This window comes from Silene latifolia, chromosome 4 (assembly GCF_048544455.1).
Source record: "Silene latifolia isolate original U9 population chromosome 4, ASM4854445v1, whole genome shotgun sequence".
Classification (NCBI taxonomy): domain Eukaryota; kingdom Viridiplantae; phylum Streptophyta; class Magnoliopsida; order Caryophyllales; family Caryophyllaceae; genus Silene; species Silene latifolia.
Window position 1 is genome coordinate 7,993,086 of NC_133529.1, and position 21,213 is coordinate 8,014,298.

The 21,213-nt window shown below is 39.9% G+C and overlaps 3 protein-coding genes across 3 annotated transcripts; 1 reads left to right on the forward strand and 2 right to left on the reverse strand.

Annotated features, from left to right (window-relative positions):
• Positions 1-9,100: 9,100 nt before the first annotated feature.
• On the forward strand, positions 9,101-11,123 carry LOC141652789 (transcription factor SRM1-like). Its single transcript, XM_074460390.1, has 2 exons — positions 9,101-9,786; positions 10,284-11,123. The coding sequence occupies exons 1-2, from the start codon at positions 9,365-9,367 to the stop codon at positions 10,780-10,782; spliced, it is 921 nt and encodes a 306-aa protein (XP_074316491.1). The 5' UTR covers positions 9,101-9,364; the 3' UTR covers positions 10,783-11,123.
• A 1,086-nt stretch (positions 11,124-12,209) lies between these two features.
• LOC141652791 (calnexin homolog) lies at positions 12,210-17,479 on the reverse strand. The gene is made up of 6 exons (XM_074460391.1): positions 17,200-17,479; positions 17,030-17,099; positions 13,907-15,036; positions 13,624-13,695; positions 13,088-13,201; positions 12,210-12,666 (listed from the first exon to the last, which is right to left on the reverse strand). Exons 1-6 carry the CDS (start codon positions 17,287-17,289, stop codon positions 12,535-12,537), a joined length of 1,608 nt encoding a protein of 535 aa, XP_074316492.1. The 5' UTR covers positions 17,290-17,479; the 3' UTR covers positions 12,210-12,534.
• Positions 17,480-18,042: 563 nt separating this feature from the next.
• Positions 18,043-20,096, reverse strand: LOC141652028 (uncharacterized). The gene is made up of 3 exons (XM_074459689.1): positions 19,941-20,096; positions 18,582-19,003; positions 18,043-18,397 (listed from the first exon to the last, which is right to left on the reverse strand). The coding sequence occupies exons 1-3, from the start codon at positions 19,959-19,961 to the stop codon at positions 18,337-18,339; spliced, it is 504 nt and encodes a 167-aa protein (XP_074315790.1). The 5' UTR covers positions 19,962-20,096; the 3' UTR covers positions 18,043-18,336.
• Between the last annotated feature and the right edge of the window lie 1,117 nt (positions 20,097-21,213).

Genomic DNA, 21,213 nt, shown 5'->3' on the forward strand with positions numbered 1-21,213 from the left:
GAAGTTTGCCTTGCTTCATTAACCTTTTAAGAACGTTGGAGTAAGTGCCCCCAAGATTTGTGAATTTCCTTGGTAGGGTAGTTTTTTTCTCGGAAGCCTTTGTGAATGACCTTGGAGAGTTGTTAGGTTTCTTTGACGAAGGCTCCATGAGGTTGCCTTTGTTGATTTTGATTCTTGGATGAGAAGAACTAGGAATGGATTGCCCACTCGTTGCTTTAGGACTACTAGGTTGAGGGTTTGTCTGGACATTCTTCATCCTGAAAGATTGGGTCTCAAGCTTCTTACCCATTTCAGTAAACTGATTCTCCATGTTGGAAAGTCGAGAGTTTAGAGTACCAATGGCTCCTTCTATTTTGGAGAATTTATTGTTGAAGGTAATGGAAAGCATGAGCATTCCATTTTGGATATCGTCGTCTTCAAGCATGTTGACATCTCCGTTGTCATAAGGATCGAGGAGATGAGAACAGTCTAGAGATGATTCTTCGTCATGTTTAATGATATTAGACCCAAGAGGGTCGATTTTCTTGGATTTCTTGACAGAAGGTGGCTCTGGAAGCATGCCCCCTTCGATCATATCTTGGATGGTGTGTTTCAAGAGAAAACACTCTTCAATATCATGACCTCTACCTTGGTGATATAAGCAGTATTTGTTGCCCTTCCAGAGGTTTACTTGCTTTTCTAAAGGTGGATCCGGAGTCGGACCTATTGGATGCAGCTTGCCTTGGGCAGAAAGTCTCTTCAAAGCATCGACATAAGACATGCCTAAATTGGTAAGCACCCTTTGATGCCTCCCAGGTTTCCTTTCAGCTGTTTTCGGCTTTCTAGGATGATGGTTATTGCAAGAGGTAAGCTTTGGACGACCTAGACTAGAGGTTTCTCTAGTTGGTGTGTTCTTTTCCATCATTCCATTCTCGAGGGTAAAGACGCGAATGCTCAAATTTTCCACTGTATCTTGCACTCGTAGGACCATGGCATAAACATCTTGGAGAGACACAGTGATTGTGGCTTGAACTTCTTCGTGACCTTTTGATTGATGAGAACTTGCTGGATTCCTACTCGACAGAAATGACGCACATTACAACTCGATTCGGCATGGGATCACGCATACTAAGGCAGCCAACAAAGGAAGGGATAAGATGACAAGTCTAGACTTGACTTGTGAATTCATGAAATGTCGTGAGCGACTTCTCGTGTTTGAATCCACGGTGTTTGACCTTGACCTTTAGACTCGAGTGTTGACTTTGACGGAGTGACATTCATATGATTGACTTTGTTGACGGAATTGATGACACATGTTAATTCTAATTTGTGTTGTTTAAGACAGACTTGACTCGAGGTTCGGGTATGTGTGTCCCGAACGTGTCACTAGGGGAATTCAAGAAACGGATTTTGGAATGACTTGATGTGTTAGCCTCGAGTGTGTGAGTCGAGGTGTGGAAATGTTTGGATCCTAACTGAATTGGGGTAGGGAGTCCGAAATGACGGCGTGACGCCTTAGGACTTGACTTGAATTTTGAAAAGACCCAAAATGTAATGGAAGACGGGTTCATGACTCGACGGAGTTCGGACTAGGACACAGTCCGTTTGAACTTTGACTCTAACTTAGCCCAATTGAATTTACACATTTACATTTACAGGTTGGAAAATATTTTGTTTTTTTTTTTTTGATTTTTTTTTTTTTTGGTTTGTTTTTTTGTTTTTACGTTTTTTTTTTTTGGACTTCTTTTTTTTGTTTTTTTTTTGTTGTGGGTTTTAGGCCCGACGTTTGACTCGACATATGGACAGAGTTTTGACTGGGTTTTGCGCTAATCAATGGCCTATATTTTTTTCGAAATTTTCATTAAAAGAAGGTTTTGATTTTTGCAAAAATCGTCATGGTTTTGTTTAGAAATGGTGATCACGTAAGGTACAAACATTCATACAAGCATTATAACGGGATGCTGAGTGCATTTAAAAGGGTTTTGGTTTAAAGGGTGGGTTGCCATACCGAACCATCAAACCCGAAGTCTGTGGAGAGGCTCGTACCAAACAAGAGTAAGGCCGATTCCTAGTCCATTTCCTCAAGTAGTGAAGGCCCTTGATACAAACAAGAGTAAGCATCATGGTATGGATGACGTCAATCGCTATCCATCCTTAGGCCCAAATAAGAATTAGGACCGTTTAGACGGGACGATTGGTCGAATGGGTTGGGTTGGGCCTAGGAAGGCCGAATAAAACGGTCTAGGAAGACCGAGTTATGAAAACCGACAATTGTCTTGTACAAATTATTCCCTAACCTTGTTCAAGTTTCACCCTTGCTACACGTAAGTGTATTCTCCCCAGCGGAGTCGCCAAACTGTGGACAGCGGGCCGCCCACGGGGGCGCTTGGTGAGAAACGAAACAAGCGTTTGCATTTTGTATGGAGTCGCCACCAATTTTTATGGGAAATTGGAACCGTTCGAATACCTCGTGTCATGTCAAGACACAAAGTAGTGACATGAACACTAAGCAATCGTTACCCTTAGCATTCTATGTCTAGAATGACTCTCGTGGATGCCAATGAACACGGGTGCTCACGGAGATCTGGAGTAAGGGGTGAGGGTACGTATTAGGAAGCTCTTTTGATCGAACACCTAATCCCGCCCGCCTCGATAGCGGCCTCTACTAATGATTAGGGAAGTTATTCGTACTCGATATACTGTCGGCTATATGCATGCAATGCAACATCCATAGATTAATCCTAACATATGAGAATTTAACTAAGTCGGTTGACATGTAATTAGCGTACAATTGGGTCGAAGTTGGAGTTAATGCTCATTTACATGTGAAGACATACAAATGATAAAAGAAATACAATAATTATAAAAATTACAATAATGAGAATTACAATAATTACATTGGAATAGGCGATTTATGTCGAAAATACCTTTAAAACGGATAATTTGAGAAAAGAATAAAAGAAAATAAAAATAAAGAAATACGAACAGGAATTAGCGTGATAATACGGATATTAGTGGATTAATACGTAAGCTAATTAAACTAGGTCAAGGCAGAACAGGAATTCAGGGACAGAATTCACCCTGGAACAGGCGCAGCAGACACTGCGCCCTTTGGAAGAGGCGCAGCAATTGCTGCGTCTGTTCCAAGGGTGAGTTCTGGCTGTGAAGCCGGAACTGCATACCGTTAATATTATTTGTTAAATTAATGGATTGATTATGATTTTTAGACTCGGATGAAAGTTATTAGCAGATTATTTACATATGATTGAGGTCATAAAACAGTAAAACATGGTTAAGACGGAAATAAGACGGATTAATTATGTGAAGGGTCGATGTTAATGAATGATTTATTAAACTAACTGAACGAATTATTAACTAAACATGATGAATTGACGGATTAATGAACAAACAGGTGAAAATATACCAACAATGAATCCCAGAAACTCAATATGAATGAATTGAATTCCCAAAACCCGAATTGAATTTAATGACGAAAAACCCGCAAATATTGATTATTAGGGATTTAAGTCGGATCTATGACGATTTAAACATGTTAATGATGATGGTTAATATACATATGAATTATTAAACTATCATGCGAACGAATTAACAGACAAACAAACAAAGGAAATAAATTTGATACGAATTACAGAGGACGGAGGAAGAAGGAAAGAAGCAGGAACTGCGGCAGCCTCACGAAGAGGCGCAGCAGGTGCTGCGCTCCTTCGAAGAGGCGCAGCGGTTGCTGCGTCTTTTCTCGACGTCTGTCTACTGGAAATCCGCAAAAAAGGTTTTAAAGACGGTTTTAGAAATCGGTTTTAATGAGGTACTTTCGACATAAACCTTACAATTGTTATACAATAATTAAAATACAATAAATAAAAGAGAGATTACACCCTCAGACTTACATGTTGACGGAACGAGAAGAACTAAGAAGATCGATTAGTGATGCTCGACGCGAATGCAAGGAAAGAGTGCCCTCGTAAGAGGAAAACGATTAATTAATTAAAGTTGATTGAGTGATTATTGTGTAGTTGGTCAAATTGGTCGGTCATGCAACGGAGAGGCTGGTACCCGGAAAGATCCGAGCTTACGTGGTCGGAAGTCCAAGCACGTAGGCGCCAATTAGTAAGAACGAAGTCTAGAATGCAAAGGGAGAAGAGAAGGGCGGACACTCGCGTGAGAAATATGAGGAACGAAGGCTCCTATTTATACTAATCACACGACGGAATTATGGTAAGACTAGGATACGGAAGGAAAGATCCGGAAACAACCGACTTAGGTTAAACACGGAAACTTGGACAAAAAGAAAACCTGGGAAAAGGCGCAAAGAGGTGCTGCGTCCCTTGGAAGAGGCGCAAAGACTTGCCGCGTCCTTTCCCGGGTAGGTTCCTCTGCGCGTAGAAAACGCGTTTGACAGCCTGTCGTATTTTAGGCATAACTTTCTCTACAAGACTCGGATTAAGGTGATTTCGGTGGCGTTGGAAAGCTAAAAGAAAGATCTAGAACTTTCTGTGAAATAGGCCTGACCCAAAAAATCCGTTATGACCTCGTAAAACGGGCCTAAAGGTCGAGTTATCATTTTAGATAAATGAAATGCACATTTTGTAATGCAAACTTTCAGTTTAGCCTAATGAAGTACATGAGACTCAAAATGAGATATAATCTCAACATTTTATGACATCCTAACCTTAGGTAGACAAGCACATTGCTTTGACTCGGGATTTGACGGTTTTTAGGAAATGAAGACGGTTTTTGACCCGGACTCCAAATGTACTCTAATTACTGTCAAAACGACCGTATCGGCGCGTAGATGACAACTAAGAGGTAGACATTAATGTTTGAGCAATCACTTGACGATAAACTTATGAACTGTCACAAATCGTTCCGCGTAGCAAACATGCGGCCCAATCATCACCGGGTGGTTTGCGGGAGGTGCAGAAACGAGGTGTCTACAATAAGCTCAGAGACGGAAGCCTTCTGGGATGAAGGGACGGTGGTGACAATTTGACCACTAGCCTGCGGCTGGGAGACGAAAGCCTTCTGGGATGAAGGGTTGACGGTGGTGCCTTGATCACCAACCTGTGCAGAGGACCCCACCGCCTGCTGCCCAACGTGAGCAATAGCCGACTGCGGCTGGTCTGCAGAAATTCAATTAAAAACATCAGTATCAACATTGACTTATCAGAAACACCTAATGGCACGGCTAAATTTAAGCCACAAGCTAGATAGGTACCATGTTTGGCCTTCTTGACCGGAGAAGGCACTTCCTTGCCCCGGTAGAAGTCGTCCCTTTCCTCTTACGGATAAGGGAGATCCTCGTCGTCGAATCCCCCTCATCGGGAATATCAACAATCTCCACCTTCTTAAGGGAAGGGATGGGAGTTGGAACCGGTGTCGACGCCGTTACCGCTGAAAACTTTGTTTTCCGCGTCCGACGCACCACGCCGCTAACAACCCTCGCCTGCGCCTCCTCCTTGCTCAAGACCTTCAGCCGCTGTTCCATAAGATCATTCGGCGACATCCTGCGGTCATGGGCTAGAGCCTTGGGATGCAAGTTAGCAACGGTTTTATCTTTGTGCAGCCCCATTCTCCGAAGAAGATCCTCGGATAGGTCCGGTCCAAAGTGGTCCGCAAAAGGAACAAAGCAAGAGTCAAGCGAAGAAATAAGTCGAAGTTCGAAAATGAAGAAACATTGAGAGCGGCGATGGGCCTCACACCGACCCCACTCACCCCGTGCTAGGGCCGGTATGAGGCCGACATAGCAGCGGCTCATCCCGAAGAATGATCGCGTCGGGGGAATCCATCTTTTCGGCATCCCACTCTTGTCCACCTCAAAGAGCCTCATTGCCAACCTCTCATCCTCCTTGAGAGCGACCCCGCTAGCATCCATTTTAAGATGCTTCCGAGTGACCCATCCGTCATGCTCCGCCCTAGTCTCACACCGCAAGTTAACCCGATCTTTGGAAGGAGCGGGCAATGGATAGTCATCCAAGCACTTTAACGTACACCCACCGACCTTGCCAGTCCTTGCAAGAAGAGAGTTTGTCAACAGAGACATAACCCTGCTCCGTTTGTACACTGTACCATCCGACGCGGCCAGAGATTGACGGTTTGAGATGATGAAGTCGGCGGAATAAATTTACCGTCGGGGCCTCTCCCTTAAAAAGACAAAGCCAGACAAAACCAGTTATGGTCCTCATGGCCAGCGGGTGCAGTTGGGCGACAGCAACGTTCATGGCTCTAATTATGGCCATAACGTACCCATTCAGCGGAAACCGGAGCCCGTACTCCAAATGCCGCAGGTATACGCCAGTACATCCCGGCGGAGGGCAGCATACGGCCTGGCCCTCCTCAGGAATAACAATTTCGTATCCCCTACCAAAGAAAAAATGATCCTCGAAAAGTTTCCACGAACAACGGGCAAGCTTACGGGACCAAGCACGATCAAGACGGATCTTACAGACATAGCCGTGATCCATGACGTACTGTCTCCCCTCACTAGGACGAGACCTTTCCGCATCATCACCAAAATCATCACCAAGATCACCAAAAGAGTCAGAATCCTCCCATTCCTCCAGAATTTGAGGATCAACTTCAGGAGAAGGAGACCTAGGGCCCCCCGACGCAGGTTTACTAGGTCCAAAGACGTTGATAAGACATGATTCACAACAAATTACTAGCAAGAAAAATAAAAAGTTTGCTTGTTTACCTTAAAGAAAAATACTCACGGATCAAATATTAGAAGATTAAGAAGAAGAAAACCCTTGAAAGTTTGGAGAGATGAAGATTTTGGAGAAAATTTTCGAAAATAAAATGGAGGCCAAAATCACGGAATAACTGCCCTATTTATAGAGAAAAGCCCATGGAGAACGACCAATCAGGGCACAGCCCATGAAGCGTCGACCAATCAGCGAGCATACACGTGTCAAACATGCAACCGCGGGATGTCAATCGTTGCAACAGTTGAATGTCAATCAATGCAACAGTGACCAAGCGTCTTCAACACGCCCATTCACGTCTCTTCGACTGTTCATCTCCCTCAAACAAATTCCTAGATATCTAGTCTCCGCCGGCTACCAATCAACCAAGCCAGGAAGCACCGGCCGGGGGCAATCAAAGTCAACCGGCACTCTCAGCCCTGGTCTCGGCCAGCGTCATGTTCTTTTCCACATCGGATACCCTTTACGCATCCATGTGGAGGGGGGATATAGTATATGGTACGGCCTAACAAGAGCCGCGCCGATACACAAGAAGACACCGATACAGAAAAATTTGCGAAATTTACTTAGTGCGTAATATATGCTCAAGATACATCGGAGCCCATACCACGGCATAGACTACTACACTGGGGCAAATTGATGGGGCATATTCTCGCACCTCGACCAAGTCAACACACCGAGCAAGGTCAAAGACATCCACAAAGAAGTCAACGACTTAGACGCCTAAGCCGTCATGACCCATCGGCCTGTCACACGGGTCACGGCCCGACAACTAGCACCGAGGCACATATCCGCAGACTCACATCCAGACCCTCGGCCGCGCCATAGGTCCATCGGCCGAGGGTAGAATCTGTCTTTCCACCCGATAGCCACTTGGCCACTTGGCCACTACGTGACAAAAGGTGAAAGCCTATAAATACTCCTCAACCTTCTTTGAGGAAAGGATCCCACAATTGAATCTAAATACACTATTCATCTGGTAATATCTCCCTTATCTCTCTATAATACATACCTAGCCAAGCAACACAGCTTAATCCTTTAAGTTTACTGACTTGAGCGTCGGAGTGAGTACGCTTGGCACAAAGCCAAGCCCTCAGTTCGTTCATTGTTGCAGGAGAGGCCGAGAGGGACGATAGAAGCAAGAAGGGTTCAAACCCAAGACATCATTCTACAAGCCACGGGTGGTAACGATACTTGCTCTGGAAATACACCCGGAACATATACAATTTGAAGTTCATTTTGAATTTATGTTTCTCAATAAATGCCTTCATTTTCTACAAATAAAGACCATAGTCTATAATTTGAAAATATGTGCGCATGAGTAAACATTGACCCTGAAGAGAGTAATTCAGCAAACGAACTTCAAATCCGAGTCTTGGTGAGCTTTAACCGAACTTATGATAATTATCCGACTCAGATAATTTACCTATCTTCTTAAACTCATAAGTAAGGTTTGAAAAAAATGTGAGCATAGGTAAAAGATTTTTTTTTTTTTTTTTGGTATTGACCAGAAGTATCCCTTATCGATAAATGGGCAATCTCATTCGTGCTATTGAAGGCAACTTAATGGCTACACCCTCCATAAGTTTGGCTTTTCTATTCGCAAGAGTCAGAAATCAAATTCTGACCACTTATTTAAGAGATGACAGTCATTGCCGCTCGCACCAGCAATTTTGGTTAAGCATGGGTAAAGAATGACACTAGACTACTAGAGAGTGTAAATGAGCAAGTAACACTAACAACAAGATGGGTTGTACTAGTAGAAAAAGACATCACAACGGTGGCCAAAATCGAATGGTGATTAGCCCATAGATACTGAGAGTCAGTTTTCTACACTAAGTAGTAGTCCCCACAATTCCCATCATTTTTTCTTTGTCTCACCAATAGCAAGGAAGGACACATCCCTTTTTTGTAAGGACGTGTAATTATGTAAATTGGTAACAACCTTACAATTTCAGCACCATATGCTTTTCAACTCTCTCCCATTTTACTTGGGTCCCCTTTCCTAATTGATGGCTTGATGCCAACCTTACTTCTTATCCTGTTTTTTCTTTTTCCTTTTTCTTTTTTTACGACAAATTCTTATTTAAGACCAATAGCGGAGCCAGAATTTGAGTTTAGAGGGGCGAAATTTTTTTGGGAGACGGATGGGTATTAATATAAGGCACACTCGAAAAAAATTCGAAAAATTTAACTATAAACTTCGAAAAACTCAACCGCCAAGGAAGGCGACCGCCCCTGCTAGCCCCCCACCCAGCTCCACCACTGTTTAAGACGACAATATTCATCCTAAATCTAAAACAGGTCCAGTATCAGCAATATAGTAGATGAGACAAAAGAAAGATGCCTACTGCCTAGGGACTAATAAACAAGCCCTATTTTTTTAAACCTGTTTCTATCTTAAAACGGATATTGTCGTTGTAAAAGAGACTTACCGCTTATTTTCTTCGTATTTCTCTCTCTGTCTTTCTCTCTCTTATCATTCTCCTCTTCATTATTGGTTTGCCCATTTGCTCAAAACCAAGAAGATTTCATAAAAAACACACATTGCCTAAAAAAACAAACACTTTTTTAATAGACTTGAATTTTCACTCTTACATTACACTTGAATTTTCACTCTTGCATACACTTGGTTAAGCAATAAAACATATACATAGAAGAATATGCCTAACTTAGCTAGTTGGACAAGGGAAGAAGAGAAAGCATTTGAGAATGGAATTGCATTGCATATGACAGAACAACTAAGTGATGAATGGGAAAAGATTGCTTCTTTAGTTCCTACAAAAACTATTCAAGAATTAAGGGAACATTACCAAGTTTTGGTAGATGATGTGAACGCTATAGAATCGGGGAAAGTAACGCTCCCCGATTATACAAATGGGAGCGGGAATGGGAATGAAGAAGCGATGTTGTCGAGTTCTAGTAAAGAGAATTATAGTCAATCTTCTAAGGAGCAGAAAGGAAATTCTAATAATGGAAATGGGTTTGCTGGATTTGGTGCTTCTTCAATGGGAAACGCGTCGAAAGCGTCTAAATTGGAACAAGAACGCAAGAAAGGGATTCCTTGGACTGAAGAAGAGCACAGGTTTATCTCTTTGTTCATCTTCATACTTTCTATCTTTATTTTCCGAAGGTTGTTACTTGCTAAGGGTAAAACTGCGTATATCTGCAGTTTAAAAACTAAGCTATTGAGTATCATGCTAGGTTGTTGTTGGTGTCTCCGATTTTTCTCTATATTAACCTCTGTTACGACTATTAGTTGGATGCGAGAGTCGAGACTGCTTTTACAAATCGACAATTTATTTTTAAGAATTGAGGTTTATTCTCGAAAACTTAATCTACATTAGCTAGATGTATTATACTCCATAGTATAGTATAGTATATGAAAATTTGAATAAAATTGTTTTATAATTTTCATTTAAATTGATAAATGATGTGGTGCAAAACCAAAAACATAATTGAACAATCCTTTTGAGGTTAAATTTCAGCTCAAAATTAAATATGATATGATTAATTAAAGACCGAAAAAGCGAAATTTGATTAAATGCTAAAAAAAATGCGAATCTCGACTTTGTTGTTCAGGTTATTTTTACTCGGACTAGACAAATTTGGGAAAGGAGACTGGAGAAGCATATCAAGGAATTATGTGATAACAAGAACACCAACACAAGTAGCTAGCCATGCTCAAAAGTACTTCATTCGACTAAACTCGATGAATAGAGATAGAAGAAGGTCTAGCATCCACGACATAACAAGCGTGAATGGAGCCGGTTTAGCAGCAAACCAAGCCCCAATAACCGGACAACAAAATCCGGCCCCAACTCAAGCTGTTGGTGGAGCTGTCGCAGCAACGGGAGTTAATAAACATCGGGCTCAACCCGGGATAGGAATGTATGGGACACAAATAGGGCACCCAGTCACAGGACAGACAGTGCCTCCACTAGTCCCGCCTCATATGGGATCCGCGGTTGGGACCCCACTCATGCTTCCACCACCTGGTCATCATCCTCATCATCCTCATCATCCCCATTACGCTGTTCCCATGGCGTATCCTATGGCGCCCCCGCCTATGCACCGGTAGTAGGGTGTAGCGCCCTGTTTCTTGCCCCGGCTCATTAACATTACATTCTTCGGTTTTAATTTGCATGGTGTTTTTTGCTTCCGCGGATTAACTTCAAAATGAAGTTTTTCTTAGGGAGTTGTTATCTTGAGATGTTCTGTTTATAGGAGGACATTGTTATCTTGGATTCTTCTTCAGCGGGATAGGTTAACGACCAATCTCGTCTTCCATGTTATCTTTGATTGTACAAAATTAGGATTTATGGGTGCATTTATTCAGATGCCCAGGTACCCATATTTGAATGGGTGCTTCTGAGATGTTTAATGGAAATAAAATTTCAAGTGTTAATTCAGGAAATAAAAGTTGCTGCTGTCAGTTTCATGGTACTGTGAAATACAGGTGAAGAAAAAGGCAATACCAACTGAATATAGAAAACTAAGTACAGGTAAAGTCACGAGCGGCGGACTCATGTCTTGGTTTGGAATCCCATTAGCAACATATTGCCATTGTGGCTCCCTTTACGCACACGAAAAAAAAAAAAAAAAAAAAAAAAAAAACTGTATAAAAGAACCTCAATTGTGTGGATGTTTTGTGCTTATGTACTTATGTGGTGTGCTTTGGTTGCTAGTAAAACCTGCTCAGAGGGTTTGAGTTAAGGTCTGGTCAGTAGTGATGGAGTCTGAAGCGGGTCGATACGAATTTAATCGGAATACCGATTAAATAATTTTTTCGTTCAGATCAATTCTGTTTATTTAATACAAAAGTAACCACGAAAGTACTAATGATATTTCCTTTTTCAAAGTTTTTTTTTTTTTTTTTTTTGGGTTCAACAGAGCGCGTACTTTGTCGCATTACAATAGAGGGGAGGGAAGGATTCAAACCTGGTACCTATTGTCCACAATACCTCCTTCCTAACCACTAGACTAAGACATCTTCGGTCGTAAAAACCCAACGCTCGTAATAGTTGAATGTTTAACAGCAATCATTTAGAGCAATAGCAATAGAAGAACTCTATATAAAGTTCTTCTCATGCCATATCATATTTGTCTATTTCCAATATTTAAGAACTTTAATCCACAATAGAGGAACTTTTTTTTTTCACTTGGAAATAGACAAAGTTTTAAGACACTTCATATTTTCTATACATTGTCATTGGTATCACATTTCCATATGCTTATCAACCTAGTTCTTATTTTAGAACTCAATTCTTAAAATTAAGAACCAACTTTATGATTTAGTAGATCAACTCTTTAAATAAAGTTCTTGTTGAAGATCTTAAGAATAAGAACTACTATTGCTAATGCTCTTACAGATACAGTCAGACTCGATGGAGGTTTTCGAGACTAGGAAGATATTGCAAAGCCATCTTTTTTCGTGTTAAATTATGTGTCGTTACTCGCGAGCTAACATGACAGATTGACCGCCTTTCTTGGTTAGAATCTGAGTGACCATAATCAGTCTTCCTTAAAAACAGAAACAGAACATCGTTTTCTGAACGGTGGAATTTCCTTAAAAATTGAGGCAAAATCTGAGTTCAGTTTTAAACAAGATTACACAGTGATGCAAAATTCGAAAGATCCACCAAAAATAAACACGTAGAAGGAAACAGTACGCTTGAAAGCATATCTAAATAAATCGAGCAGGCGTCATTTCCTACTTGTGGTCTTTGCCTCCCTCACCGTGATTGTTCCTAGGGTCAGAGTGCGAAACAAAACCATCACTGTGGCGACAGAGGATAAGATAGTAAACCTGTCTCACGTTATTCCTTGAGTTCTAGTCACGCCTAGTTCTCCTCCGAGGAGCTGCTCCTTCCTTCTCGGTCTCACCATCCTTATCGTCAGAGCTGTCCTTCGTGCTTGAGGTCTCTGGGGCAGCAGGCTTAGCTGCCTTGGGAACTGGGGCCGCCTACATAAGTTTTGTTCAACAATAAGCCAAAAGGTCTATTCCGAACACACAAGTTTTCTATAGAGTTAAATCACTCATTAAAGACACTTATTAGACCAGTGTCCTTATCAAACTTGTCGCGAGACACAATTAGACCAGAACAATAACCCAAATACAAATAAATGAACCAATTCGTAATGACCTGAATTCAAACTAAAACGACTAATCAACCCAACATATGACAAAAGCCTCAACATATACAACCAAACAAATACCCAACTCAAACCCGAATGACCTAACTCAAAACAACCCGAGACACGGTGTTTGATTGATGGTGGTACTCATAGAGTCCCACCATCAAGCATAACTGTTCATCTTTTAAGTGCACAAGAGTGTAAATAATACAGTATGAAACTTAAATGCGAGCAACCAGTATACTTACAGGTTTCTTGCCACCGAAAAGAATCTTGAAGACAAGGCTAACAAGGACCACAAATACGGAGACTAGGACACCAATAGTGGCATTGGGTTGTGTCTCTGCTTTCTCAATGAGTTCCTGAAGAAAAGAGAAGTGATTAGCACAGCTTGGATAAACCTAAAAGAAAGTATTATCACTTAGGGCTTGCTTGGAATAAGAGTAATTATTAAGGGAGTAATAGAGCTAAAATGAACTAAAAAATGGAAGGAAGGAATGGGGATTAGAGATAGAAATGGATAGAAATGGAGAAATATAGTGTAATAGTCCCTCCATTACGGGAGTAATTATTACCTCCCCCACCAAGTAATAATTACCTCCATATAGAGGTAATAATTCCTCCCTCACCTCCTCTTTCCACCCTTCACAACCACCACTAACCACCAATCTCCTCCCATTTCTTCTTATTTTAGCTCTCATTACTCCCTTAATAATTACTCCCATCCCAAGCAAGCCCTTATTCTTATAAAGAAAAACAACACAGATTTCTGCAATTAACTTACAAGAATTTTAGGTTTGTAAGCTGCCAAAAACGGGACGTCTGCAACCTTGTGTAGGAGATCAAAAACATTTTTCTGCAAAGGGGAAGGTTTCAGATATCGAACATAGAATGAGATGTAGACACCAAATGACACAAATACGTATAAAAGACATTTTCACTGTGAGACCACACAGACGACAGACCTAATTACTCTGCGATTAAATGAGTAAAAGTCAAATATTAATGAGTGATTAGGTCGTATAACGAGCTGGTCTATATGACTATAATGATGAAAACATTCTCACCTGGATGCCTGATAAACCTTCTGATGACTCAGCAGCTGCCTCCTCAGCCTTTTGCTTCTCTTTTTCAGCGTCAAATTTCGGCTTCCATTTGGTCTGCCTGTATTTCTCAGCAGTCTCCTCATTACCGGCTATCAAAATGTTGTCAAATAGTATGCCGTCTTGCATGGTCCAGATCTCAATACCCACGGCAGCAATAGGCTCAAAGTTTGGAGAAGAAAGCTCAAAATAGTCAGGGTTAGGAATCTCTTGTGGCTTCCAAATTCCTTTGTAGGCCGGGTTGTCGATTAGTGGGGCATGCCATTTTCCCTTGAAAGCCGGGTTTCTCTTCGTTGGCCTCTTCCACTCACCACAACCAGGTGCTTCAGCACATTTTGGGTTCTCAATCTTTAGTGGCTCCCATTCACCATCTTCTTCATCGTCCCAATCTTCAGGCTTTGCCGACTCTGGGTCATCAATTTCCTCAGGTTCATCATCCAACCATCCTTCAGGCTTCTCTGCCTCCTCATCTTCAATCTCTAATGGTGCATCCTCATCCCAATCATCAGGCTTTTTTGCCTCAGGGTCAGGAATCTTTTCTCTCTCATCCCAGTCCTCGGGTTTCTTCTCATCCGGGTCAGGAATTGTCTTTGGTGGGATGATAGCAGGTTCAAAATCTTCAGCTGATAACAAGTTGACCTTCTTCTTCTCCTCACCGTCAATAAGAATACGCACCCCATTGTCAGGCGTCAAAATGGCAGTATATACGTGGCTCAATTTATCAATAGTAATAGATGGTGGACTCTTAAGATGGTGTTCAACATATTCTCCGCTCTTTGGGTTCTTGTGCTTCAAGATAAAATGAACCTTGTTTGTGAATCCACATTTGTCAGGTCCAAACATTATAGAGTAAGGTGATTCATTATCAAAGTCCTTTGGTACCCATCCAGCTTCCTGGGGACGGAGATACTTTAAGTAAGCACCTCCACATTCCAGACCATCCTGGAGCCGAGTTTCAAATTGGAGAACAACAGTTTTCTCCTTCAACTCCACAGGCTTCTCAAGTTCTGTCACGATGGCATACTTTCTCGCCTTCTCACTGACTAAAAGCCCATAATCATCATGTCCTTCACTCTTTTCATGCTTCCAAACACCTATACAGAACCAAGATATTACAGATGTCATTTACTTTTCACATCCGTTCTCGGAGACATTAGAAAATTGCGACACTTAGACGACATTTCTTAGCTCTGACCATATAATGTACAACCACCAACCTAAATCAAAAGACCCAATAAAACGAGATGAATAGGTTGTGTAATCCGTTGACAACTTATAAATATTGCCGCCATTCCCAAGCACAACAATGACTTCTTTCATTAGAATGCCTCACGGATCGTGATTACGCAATGCAAGAGCATCCAAAGGTACATTCATCTCACATGTTGCAACAGAAAAACGATATTCCAGAAACCAAAACTGAAGAGATGACAAAGGACACTGCAACATAATTCCTAGGATTACAAAGGTCCAAAGTCGGCATCTCAACATGACAAACAGTTCAGACTTCAGGTAGTGCCCGTGTCAACTTTCAATAGGTCACCACTCCCCCAACTCATTTATTTTTACGGAGTTCATTTTCAACCCACTTAACCCCTATAACCCATTTAGCTCGTTAACTCAAGTAAGCTTTATTACTCATTAACCCAAAAACTAAGAATGATAATTCATAATCTTATGCAGATGAGTTGGATTAAGAAGCCAACCCACCAAAATGACCATTTAAAATAAATGAATTATTCGTGTCGGAATCGTATCGGAAGGCCTCAACCCTAAAGCCCTAACCCGGACCGTATAAATTGTGTGTCGTGTCAAGTTCAACCTAATTATATAAATGGGTCACAACTCACAACGTCTTAACTGTAACTACTAACTTTGTGCCGGGTTCATGTTGTGTTATCGAACCAATTATTGCCACCTCTATTTCCATCTGAGTGAAGCTCCCTATTTAAAAGTACAAAAACCAAAATTTTCACCTATCACGAAAACAGCATCAACAACATTAACCTCTAAGAGTGCATTTATATAACACATAAGGATGGAAGAGGAGAGGAGAGGGGTGGAATGAAGGGAAAGAGGGGAATAAAACAAGGCATTTTAAGTAGTTCTCCGACTCGATTTGTTAAGCAATCCTGATTGGTTGATTGCTAACCAAACTGGGAAACAAATATCCATCCCTACTGTCCTCTCTCCAAATTCACTCTATCTGAAAGTCCCAAGTAAAAAAATGGCCGCCATTGGCAAGATATAAGAAGCCATGTCACTTCCAAAAAAGTGATTCACATGATGGCTCAAGGTGGCGGTGTGACCACGTGAGTGAGATCAAATGACCAATGGTAACTTGTACAAACGTTTCAAATACTAGTTATAAGTGAGAGAATTAGCGAAGGAAGCAAACTGCAGACCAAGAAAGCAATCCATACAATATTACATTGTACGTATAATTACAATGTCAGTCTATAAACCCTGCATTATCATTTAAGATCTTACAATATAATATAAGCGAAGATGATCAGATGTAATTTTTACAAACGTTTCAAATACTAGTTATTATATAATAGGTGAGATCATCACCAAAGGGAGCAAATTGTACACCAAGTCAGCAATCCATACAATGTGTGTATAATTACAATGCGATTGTTAATAAACCATGAAGTATGTGATACTGATGGATGCAAAATGTCCGCATTATCCAACAATGGAACAAGCACAGCAATCAACATCATTTCATTCGTCTTTACAAAAGCAACAACATACGGAATTCATAATACAGAAGCTACGGAAGAGCATCAAGAAAGACCTAAATATCTAAAACAATTGAAATAGATAATCTACAACAGTCAAACTGTAACACAACAATCACATTGTAACACAGACGATACGATATAATGCGACGACATCTTTTAAGATTGAAATCTACAACAATCACATTGTAACACAACAATCACCACCGTAACAGAGACGATACGATATAATGCGACAACATCTATAAGACTAAAATCTACAACAATCAAATTGTAACATAGACGATACAATATAATGCGACGATATTTATAAGACTGAAAAAAAAGAGAAATTAGAAGTTACCGTTATATCCGTCTTTCTCAGAAACAGTCCATCGTCCTTGGAACGATACATCAAACGACTCGTAAAAGATCTGGTTTCAAATCACCATTAAAAATCGATTAAATCACTCAATCAACAACAACAACAACGACAGAATCAAAATCAAAACATTGAAAATGTCGAAAACTTACAATATTAGAAGCTAGGACAGTCATGGAGTAAGCGAGGATGAGTACAATCGCCGTCATTGCAAGTTTGGATGATGTTCGAGTCATCACCATTAATGGAAACCCTAGAAATATCTGAGATTTTGTTTGATTGTTGTTAGTTAGTGAAAGTAGAAGTAGTGAGGTAAAATCGCATCTGTTCTAGAATTCTACTTCGTCTTAAAAACCAGGTGAAGTGAAATTAAGGGGTTAAAGATTTTGAGAATGACTTGTTTTGTGCCAATTATATCATTTTCATACGTTTGACTCTCCAATTGTTACTCGCCACCTAGGATTTGTCTACGTTGTTTTACGTCGCCTTCTATTTTGGATCCCCTTCCTTCTTTGACTTGCCTTTTTTTTCACTCTTTACTAAAAGAAGTAAATATAGCACACATAAAACTCTACTCATCTCTAGAGGTGGCAATCGGTCAGTCGAGTCGTATTTGAGTCGAGTCAAATCGGTTCGGTCATATGACTCATATTGGCTTCGGGTCAAATTGGGTCAGTCTATACTTTCTGGTCAAGTCGTGTTCAAGTCTGGTCGTTATCAGGTGGGGTCATTCCAGGTCAAATGATCGGGTTGGGTTAGTTTGGGTCAGGTCATTATCGAGTCTGAAAACTTTATCGCATCACTTCAAATTTTGACCATTAAATTTAGCTTTTAACCATTATTTAATTTAGTTACTTCATTATTAGGCCAAATGTATCAATCTAAAAGAGTAAATACAGCATACATAAAACTGTACTCATCTCCAATCTCCTTCGAAAATTAGGTGTCTATACATATTCAAAGTCCGTTTCATCTCCCCTAAGAAAAGGAAATGGACTAGAAACTCAGATTTGCCAATATTTATGCAACATTACATAAAGTGTACATAGTATAGGGCTCATTAACAACTCAACCAAGGGACAGGGGCGTTTAAGGCCATGTTCAACCATGAGTAGCCCGGGAATCGAGCCTCCGATTCCGATTTTGGTGCTCAAATTTACAAGTTTTATTGATATTATTCAATCCAAACCTTGAAATATAATACACTCGTACATTCATAATTAACGCCTCAATTTTCCATTTAGCACAGGGCTTCCGCTTCCACTTATTTTGAAACGCCACGCCCCTGCCTAGGGACCAACTTGAACAGGATCGATTCCCACCGTCTTCAATGACTCCACCTTTGGTTCTCTGCATCAAATTGATTCATGTTACGATCAATCGTCCCACTTTTATTATCACTTTAATTTCCTTTCAAATTTTATTTCTAAATCTAGTAAATGTCACTTGTGAGTAACGTGCGACTCACAATCGACATTTACTAAGCCGTTTTTAATAATAAGACAAATGTCGAAACTAAAATATAAACACGTACTTGGATAACAGATGACCACGAACAGGGTTAGGCAGAGAAGTCTCAAACTCTTGAACATGAGCTACCTTCCTAAACAAAGACTTCTTAATATAATCCTCAGCTTCACGAGCCACAACTTCCGGTTCGACAACCTCAGGAAGCGTCTCACGGCGAGTCTTCTTGACACGGACGTCAGGGCCGTGGAGAAGCTCTTGCTTAGCAGTGTATAGACCAAGTGAGACGGAAAGAGTGATCATTCCCAAAGCTACGTATACGGGTACGTAATCTCCTAAGGGTTTTCCCTTTGGTAACAACTCTTCTTTTAGGCTCCTCTTATATCTATTTGTTGTGGCATGTGCTTCTAGTTTTGGACTTGTTTCTGCGATTGTTGCCATGTTACGGACATTCTTGAACACCGGCGTTATTCCCTTGACGAGGTTAGTCTGTCCAAGTCACCGAAATTGTTAGATTTCAATTCTAATTTAACAATGTCATATTGTCATGTCTTCACTCTTTTAGTATCTTAAGGATCGTGGCGGAGCTAGAAACTTGACAAAGATGAAACCATCTTCTAACAATGCGTATAATTTCATTGTAAAAAAAAAAAAATGAATGGTCACTTCGTCTAAGTTATTTATTTACCTTTTTTTTTGTGAGATATTCCCTCCTATTCTACATATACATAACTGTCTCAATTTTCATTTTCGCCTATTCACAATAATGTTTCAGTATCCGTTTTTGATAAACTTTTATACTTATTTTAATTACTTTAACCCACAACAATACCCCACCTCATCCCAAAACAGTACTTTATTTTAATCACTTCACCCACACCAATAAGTAATAACCCACACTACATTTTCCCCTCTCCAATTAACTCGCTCTACCACAATACTTTACTTTACATTATTTAAGTCAGTTTCTTAAATCTTGTGTCATTTCAAGAACAAGATAGTTATCGAAAATAAGAGGGAGCATATTTTTTATCAAATGAAAACAGGTACAGAGTAATTATGATGCAGAGGATGGAGTAGTTAATATACAGTCTTTCACAAAATTATTAGGAGACCACGCACCCTTTCATACCTCTTTATCTGTTTCAGGAACTCTTGTATCGTTTTATCGTAGCACAAAATAACTTTTTAGTTTCATACCTATTTTTATAATAAGATACTGTCCATACTATATCATCACTAACCTTAATAGTTAATTCGTAACTCTTTATTTCTTGTGAAACCATTTGTATTTTAAATTGTAAAGTGATCTAACTATAAACAGTTATTATAAAACCGTCTCTCAGGAGACTTACTCTGTAAACTGTAAAGACTATGAAATAGAGTTGGGAGTAAACTAACACTACTCAAACGACAAAAAACTTACCATTGTTGTCCGCATAGCCATTTTCTTTCAAATATAATCAATATGATTATTGAATTAAATACTTCTATAATAATATTAACTGATCTGTATGTGTTTGTAAACAGGGGGTATGTAATAGTTTGATTTATGTTTGATTGATCAGGCTGCTAAGAAGATGAGGTGAAGTGAGTGATGTTGTGAGTATATATTATAAACTCCGTACGTGGCATGTCTCTAAATGAAAAGAGTGGAACGTTTGAGAAAAAAATACACATGAAATTAAAGTGAAGTCAACTAATCAAGTAATGTCTAGAGCGTAGAACGTCACTCATAGAAGGCTCTTGAACGGACAAGGGCTTATCCACTTCTTTCTTTTGTAAACTGCCTTATCTACCCACAACTTTCTTGAAGGCCGGGGCCCGGGGTATTCACAATCAAAGCGTTTTGCTTGTGATGGGTTAATTCCGTCACAAGCTAAAGACCTCTCATAAAAAGGGAGAGGGGACAAGGGGGACACTCCCCATGTGCTTCCCAGTTCTCACTCACCTCTCAATGGGTATTTTGTGAGAGGAAACGTTATCCCTCACAAGCTTGTGACGGATATCGCCCGTCTTCAATGAGATTTTGTGATTCACAATAGGCCTGATTTGGGATGGTATTTAATTGCATGAACGATTTTGATTATTATATATGGAATATTAATCAATTTTATGTATCGAATTCAATTACGAATTGATTATTCGCATAAAAATTAGGGTTTAAATAATTAGGGCTTTTTGAAAAATTATGCAATTAAAAAAATGGTGATAAATCCACATAATGTTAACGGAAATTTAGAAAACTAAATTGGAAATTTGGAAAACTAAATCAAATATAACAAAAATAACCATAAATAATGTTAACTAAGTGTAGTTAATTAATTAACTATATATGTAAAATGACTAACCTAACCCTAAACTAATCTAACCTAGTTTACCACGGTTTGCCACGTGTCACGCCACCATTGGTTTGTGTACAAATTTTTTGTACACTATGTCTATATGTATCATCTTCCCAATATATCTTTAAAATTAAAAAAACATATAAATTCTTACACAATATATCTTTAAAAAGCATATAATCTTTTGCGTATTATAAAAACATATAAAATAAATATAAATATAATATCTAAGCAAAAATAGATTATAAACTAATTTATTACATGTCTATAACAATATGATATTCTTTCAAGCAAAATTACGGAATATATTGTATAAGCAAAATTACGCAATATATGATTCCAAAACTAATTTAT